The sequence below is a fragment of the Arachis hypogaea genome, chromosome 18, assembly GCF_003086295.3.
Source record: "Arachis hypogaea cultivar Tifrunner chromosome 18, arahy.Tifrunner.gnm2.J5K5, whole genome shotgun sequence".
NCBI lineage: Eukaryota > Viridiplantae > Streptophyta > Magnoliopsida > Fabales > Fabaceae > Arachis > Arachis hypogaea.
Window position 1 is genome coordinate 128,204,635 of NC_092053.1, and position 7,630 is coordinate 128,212,264.

At 26.6% G+C, this 7,630-nt stretch overlaps 1 protein-coding gene across 1 annotated transcript; it reads left to right on the plus strand.

Annotated features, from left to right (window-relative positions):
- Positions 1 to 3,588: 3,588 nt before the first annotated feature.
- LOC112769088 (gibberellin 3-beta-dioxygenase 1) lies at positions 3,589 to 7,630 on the plus strand. The gene is made up of 2 exons (XM_025813502.3): positions 3,589 to 4,169; positions 6,862 to 7,630. Exons 1-2 carry the CDS (start codon positions 3,664 to 3,666, stop codon positions 7,418 to 7,420), a joined length of 1,065 nt encoding a protein of 354 aa, XP_025669287.1. The 5' UTR covers positions 3,589 to 3,663; the 3' UTR covers positions 7,421 to 7,630.

Sequence of the window (7,630 nt, forward strand, 5' to 3'; positions counted from 1 at the left end):
TACTGATGGAAGCGGGAAAGTTCGTGGTTTTTATCGCACGAGGTAAATATTGGAAATATCTACAATCACACTATGGGAACAGTTACCAAGAGTGATTGTATTTTAAAATTGTAATTTTCATTTAATTGTAATTAATTATAATTAAGTTAACCGTTATGTAAGATAGTCTATAAATACCGTGAAGCATTAGAGAATAGGGGTTGAAACTTTCACTCAGAAAAAATACTCTAAGCATTCTCACATCTCAATGATTTTCTGAGTCTGCGATCGAGTCACACTTTCTGTAGGGTTCCTTCCATCTTCTTTATTCAATTTATTTTTCTTTTCTGTAAAACTTAATATTTCAATTAAGTTAATTCTTCAAGTGTTCTTTAATTCCTTTGTTCCACTTTTCTGCACTTTATTCTTTTTGATTAGTCTCTTAATTTAATTTGACTTATTGTTATTGCTTTTCTTTTTATTTAAGAACTTTAATTTTCGAACTGTATTTATCAACTTTACGAATTTATTTTATTTTTCATTATTAAAATTAGTCTAATTGAAGACACTTTGATGCACTTCTAGAAAATTGATATTCGCACAGAGGAGTTAGTTTCGCTCCCAGACTATTAGAATCAAACCACCATCGATTTGTTAAAAATCGATAAAATAATTTAATAAAATATATTAAATAATTTAATAACTTTTAACTATGAATTTTACATGAAAATAAATGTATAGTAGCCTGATCTTACCTTTATATGAATGAAACGAGTAACTTTATGTTAATTTATTTGTAGTGGACGCTATTTCTTCCTTCTACAATTAACAACTTGCCCGAGTCAATTATATACAAATAAAATTCTACAAATGTTAGATATGTAGTAGTAAAGGTCAACCTTGAAAAGTCAAAAAAAAAAAAAAAGGTCAACCTTGAAATAAACCTAGCTAGATCATCAATAATTCTCACCATACACAATGCACATTTGTTGAACCTAAATTTGAATAATTATTGTTGTTCTTTCTTTCTACCCATCATGTTCCACAACAATACCACATTATTATTCAGCTAAGAAAATTTAGCTTTTATGTATAGAAATTGATGAAAGTCATGTTGTGTGTATGTGATGTTTGTGATGCACAAATAAAAACAAGTTGAAATAATGTCTTTTATTATTATTACATTTCACTATTGTTTGATACAACACCAATACCCACCTCAACTTTCTAACTTTTCATATTCAACCCTATATATGTCATGAAAAAGAAATCACTCTTTTTCTTTTATTATTTAATTAGTTAGGCAGAAGCAACATATGTTGGTAGTGGCAGCTTTCAATATTATTTAGCTAAAAAAAAAAAATCAAAATTTCATCACTTTTTTTTTTCTTTGGGAAATCAATAAAAGGGATTTTAATTAAGTCTCTCAGCATGGTTTAATTATTTTCTATTAATTATTACAAAACTCAAATTTAGTTTGATTCTCATAGTTAAAGGAAAAAAATATGGTTTAATTATTCTGTTGATCCCTATAGTTTTGCAAAATTTTTAATTATGTCTCTCTATATTTTTTTATTCTTTTAATTGGGTCTCTATACTAATTTTTTTTTCAATTAGGTCCCTATATTTTTTTTCCTTTTAATTGGGTCTTTATACCAAATTTTTTTTCAATTAGATCCCTCTTGATAGTAATTGGCTTAATTTTATAGGGACCTAACTAAAAAAAAATAGTGCAAGGACCTAAATAAAAGGAAAAAAAGTGTAGGGACCCAATTAAAAAAAAAATTTGGTGTAAGAACTCAATTAAAAGAAAAAAAATATAAAGACCTAATTAAAAATTTTACAAAACTATAAGAACCAATAGAGTAATTAAACCAAAAAATATCTATTACCCTAATCAAATCCTTGTTAGTTAGTACATGTTGATGTTCTAAAGTACTCTTGCAGTTTTTTTTTTTATACTCCGAACCATTTAATAATGCTTTTTTTTAATAATAATAATTATTTTCAAAATATATATTACATTTAATATCTAAACTCTAAACTAAAAATTCTCCATAAATTATTGGTATGGAATATTGAGTATTAAATATATTAAATAAAATATAATAATAAAAACTTTATTATGCAAGATGTGCCCCTAGATCTCTTACTTTTCCAAGTATGCAAATAAGACAAATACATGATAAGCTTGAAAAAGAAAATCTTACAAATATAAAAAGGAATATAGATCCAAAATAATTTATTGTATAATTTAATAATACTTTTTTATTATTTTTTCAAATCATGTCACTATTTCTTTTCTTTGTTTTCAAATTATGCACCTTGATGTAAATCAAATGTCTGTTAAATTCTTTGAATATTTGTCGTATATGGTAGCGCCAAGCTAATTATTTTATTGCAGCAACACGACAAAATGCCTGCCTCTTTTTTGTCAATAAAAGCCAAAAGCAAACAAAAAGAAATCCTCTCAAGATTTCAGTTTATTTTTTAAAGATTTAATTACTCTACTTATCTCTATAGTTTTACAAAATTTTTAATTAGATCTTTATACTTTTTTTTTTAATTGAGTCTTTACACTAATTTTTTTTTAATTGGGTCCTTACACTTTTTTTCCTTTTATTTAGATCTCTGTACTAATTCTTTTTTTTAGTTGGGTCCCTATAAAATTAAACAAATTACTAGTAAGAGGGACTTAATTAAAAAAAAATTGGTATAGGGACCCAATTAAAAAAAAATATAGAGACCTAATTAAAAATTTTACGAAACTATTGGGACCAACAGAGTAATTAAACATTTTTTAAATAACACTATGTGTACATCAGTCATATATTGATTTTATGTAATTTAATAAATTTTCCCTAAAAAATTGTTTTTTACATATAAAAAATTTAACATCTTAGTATATATTTAAAATTTTAAATATATTCACAATGAAATTAATATAAGTAATAAAAATATGAAATTTCTATATATGGTTTTGATATTTACAGGACCTAAATCAATTTTCTTAGAAAACCAATTTTTCTCAACAGACAATTAGCTAACATTTCTAAAAAAAAAAAATAAAACAAGGCAAAAATTTTATTCATATTATTTTGTAGAAATTTATATATCCTAATAGTTTTATATTATTGTATTAAAACCATAAGCGTAGAGATACGTTTTTATTTTTATTGGTTTACATATTTTTTCTATTGGCTTATGCTGAGCTATAGTGAAAGCTAGCTTGTCGTGGAGAAAATAAAATTGTTCCCTTTTTGTTTTTATTGAGTAATACTTTTTTCAGAATAACTTGTTCTTTTCTTTGTCTTTTTCAACCATATTATTCTTCTCATTTCTCAAAATCCTAAACCGACACAACTTAGTCCAATTGCCACCCCCTTACGACAACTGTACACAATTTAATAATAATAATAATAATAATAATAATAATAATAATAATAATAATAACAATAATAGGATTATAAATTATGAAGAAGAAAAAAATTATACATTAGTATATCACATTGTTTTAATATTAAGAATAATCTAATTAATCTTAGCATAATAGATTTGATATGCTATCTCCAAACATAAGTAATTATAATATAAATACATATGGTCCTAGGATGATTAAATCTCTATAGTAAGAAGCAATCAAAATTAAAGCCACCCTAAAGTTTTGAAGAAAAAAAAAATAATATGACCACTCTATCTGAGGCCTATAGAGAGCACCCTCTTCACCTTAGACACATTATCCCTTTAGACTTTTCTTCAATTTCAACCTTACCTGATTCCCACGCATGGTTTCATGATCATGATCGCGATTCTGATGAGGAACAGAATCGCGATCATGATCATGATGATGATGGGGGGATTCCATCCATACCCATCATCGATCTCGCGGATCCGAATGCAATGGAGCTCATGGGGATGGCATGTGAGAATTGGGGTGCCTTCCAATTGAAGAACCATGGTGTTTCAATGAGTGATATTGAAGAGGTTGAGAAAGAAGCTAAGAGGTTCTTTGATCTTCCAACGGATCAAAAATTGAAGGCATTAAGATCACCTGGTGGGGCCACAGGGTATGGAAGGGCAAGAATTTCACCATTTTTTCCAAAGTTCATGTGGCATGAAGGTTTCACCATCATGGGTTCTCCTTCTTCAGATGCTATGAAGATTTGGCCTAATGATTATCAAACGTTTTGGTAAGCATACACACAAATTTTCATGCAATTCCCATGCAACGTACACAATTATTTGATTTGTTAAAATCTTTACAATTGTTTGCCACTTTTATTCTTTGAGTTAGTTTTTTTTTTTTAGTTTAATTAGTTTTGCTTAATTATACTAATATGGTATTAGAGCTAGTTGACTTAATTCATCTAATTTAGAAGATTTATGATTTGTTCAGTCATATAATCATATCTGTTCAGTTATAGTCTTCTGAGTTTCTTCATCTTTAGAGCTCGCATTATAGAAATTTGTAATTTTTGTGATTTTTCATTCATTAGTCAAATCTAATTAAGTTAGACGAAGATTCATTAAGTATAAATTTTTAGATATTCGTGGGTCTAAAATCAATAACTAATTTATTTTTTAGTGGATAAAAAATTAACTATAAAATCTACTGCATATACATATTGCTCCTAAAGTAAATCAAGTTCAAAACATGAGACTTAACTAAATTGAATATCTATCACTTATATTAGGTCTACAAATTAAATCTCTCCATAATTTATTTGCACTAAGCCCACTAATAGTTTTTATTGGGCCACTTGACATATGTATGTCTCCACTCCAAAATCTTGTCTAACTTTGAGTGAGAAGGAGTGTATTAAAATCCCAAATCACCTGTGAATATGGTTTTAATAATAATAATAATAATTCTCTCTCTTTTTATAAGTTTGACCAATACTAAAATCGATCTCCTATTCATTTCTTTTCAATAAATAAAATTCGATTTGATCAAATACTAAAATTTCTTCGTATATTGCATGCTCCTTGTTCTGTCATAAAATCATTTCTCTCAAAAATTTAAGTTGATAAGAGAAAATAAATAAATAATTACATCTCTAACACACCTCCTTAAATAATAATCGCTTTTAATTTGAATTTATTTGAGTCTTTTTATAGATCTTTTTCTCTTCTTATTTATTTTATGCTATTTTTTTCTCTCTTTCGAGAAATAATAAAAATTGAACTCTATATTTTGTGTTTATAAAAACTTATATCATGTTATAAACTTTTTTTTTTAAATTTAAGCTAATAAAAAAGACATATAAATAATTATATCTCTAACACGTTAAACTATACTACTTCATAAAAAATATTTTTACTCCACTTTACTACTCTTTCTAGAGTTGCAAGCAGGGGAATTTGAGTTTTAAATTCAACATGAATGTTGTGTTTTTGCTTTTAGTTTTGGCTTCTTTCTCTTTCAGTAATAATAATAAATAAAGGAGAAAAAAAGAGTTATATATTGTTTTGTCCTTATACAATTATATAAGCTATATTAGATCAAATTAAAGTATTGCAAATATTCCCACTATCACATGCCATCCAATAAAGGTCATTTTCTTAAAAAAGTTAGTTAAACAAAAAACTACAAAAGTCTCTGAAAACTTCAACTCTCAAAGCAAATCTTATCTTTGAGAATGGTATAAACAATGAACAATATATGGCAAATGTCTTTTCTTTTGTATGCTTCTTTTTACATAAAATGATAGAACATATCAAACACAAACAATATATAAATTATCAAATGTTTTCTCAACATAAAATATTTATTGTTAGGTTTTGATATTCTACAAAATCTCACACCTTATTGGCTTTGTGTGTCATGTTCATTGTCCTTATTTGCCATACAAGCAATAGGGAATCATAATTAAGACCTTCAAATGATGTTATATATATAAACTATGTTTAATAAGATATCAACTACACCAAATAGAGCCAAAACTCTTCAATAATTTATCCAGAGAAAGAATACACATGGCCGAGCCACACGTTATAGTGAAGGGGGGCCAATTTTCTATGTTGTTTTAGTCACGTCTTTTTTATCCTACTTTAAAAAAAAAAAAAAAAAACTTGTTATACATAAACTAATGAAATTATTTTAAACTTATTTTAAACGATAAGTACACTTTAACTAGGCTAGCATATATATATCTTTAAACTTATTTTAAAACTAGAAAAATATAATACACAATGCAAATAAATAACTAGATACAAAAATTTTATGGTTATCATTAATTTTTGTGTATATATTTTTGCATGTCCTAGGCATATATGGATTTCTTTGGATAAATTTATTTTAGTAATATCCCAAATCAACACTTAATAATTTTTTTAGTTGAATAATTTAATTTTTAACAAATTTTAATCACAAAATCCGTCACCAACATTTTATTTTATTAGAAATATTTATCCCACGTGAAATTTTGGTAAAAAGTTAAATAATTCGATCTTGATCATTATTTAATAAATATATGTATAAGAATTTTAAGAAATTTTTAAATTATCAGATTAATCTTTTTATATAGACAAACAACTTTATGTGAGAACTGATTTGTTTAACGAAATAAAAGTTTAAAAACTGATTTGATAATTAAAATTTGTTAAGAACTTAAGTATTTGACTAAAAATTTTTTGAACACTAATTTGAGTTATTATTTTAAAAAAAAAATTATCCTCTTATTTAATCATATTTTATCATATTAACAAATACAATTAAATTTTACACTCGTTAAATCCTATGATCTAGTAAAAAAAGGTTAATAATTAATTAGTTGTACAAATATACTATCAGTGAATCAAAATCAAATTTTACAGGTGTTCTCTATATTATGAGTTTCAATTTGAGAAATTAACTAATAATAAATTGTTGTTAATATGCAGTGATAAGATAGAGATATTTCAAAAGCAAATGAAGGCACTAGCTGAGAAACTAACAAGAATGATATTCAACTTGTTAGAAATTCCAGAGCAAGAAAAAAAGTGGGTTGGTTCAACCAACTCGAATAACGGAGCCATTCAACTAAATTTCTACCCGGTTTGTCCTGAGCCGAACCGGGCCATGGGTTTAGCCCCTCACACGGACACATCCCTATTCACAATCCTCCACCAAAACCAAACCAATGGCCTCCAAATCTTTAAAGAAGGGAAGGGTTGGGTTCATGTAAACCCTAACCCTAATTCCCTTATTGTTCACACCGGTGATTTCTTGCACATTATTTCCAATGCAAGATTTAAATGTGCACTTCACCGTGTGGTTGTGAAGAGAACAAAAAAACGTTACTCTTTGGCTTATTTCCATAATCCACCATTGGATTATGTGATTTCTCCTTTGGTGGTGAATTCTAATGATGCAAGATTTCGTAGGGTTAGTGTGAAGGAGTATTTTGGGATTAAGGCAAAGAATTTTGGTGAAGCACTTTCTTTGATTAGTACTAGCTAGCTAGCTAATTACAAGGATTATTGAATTCAAATGTGTTCATTATTAAGCTCCAATTAGGTGTTTTTTTGGTTACCTACGGAATCTCTCAAGCCGATAGGTCAAGTTGGTTTCAATTAGGTGTTTTTACATTGTAAAATAATAGTTTTTTATTCTCTTATGTAAATCTTAAACAAATTATTTAATTATATATCATTAGTTTTTTCCGTTTAA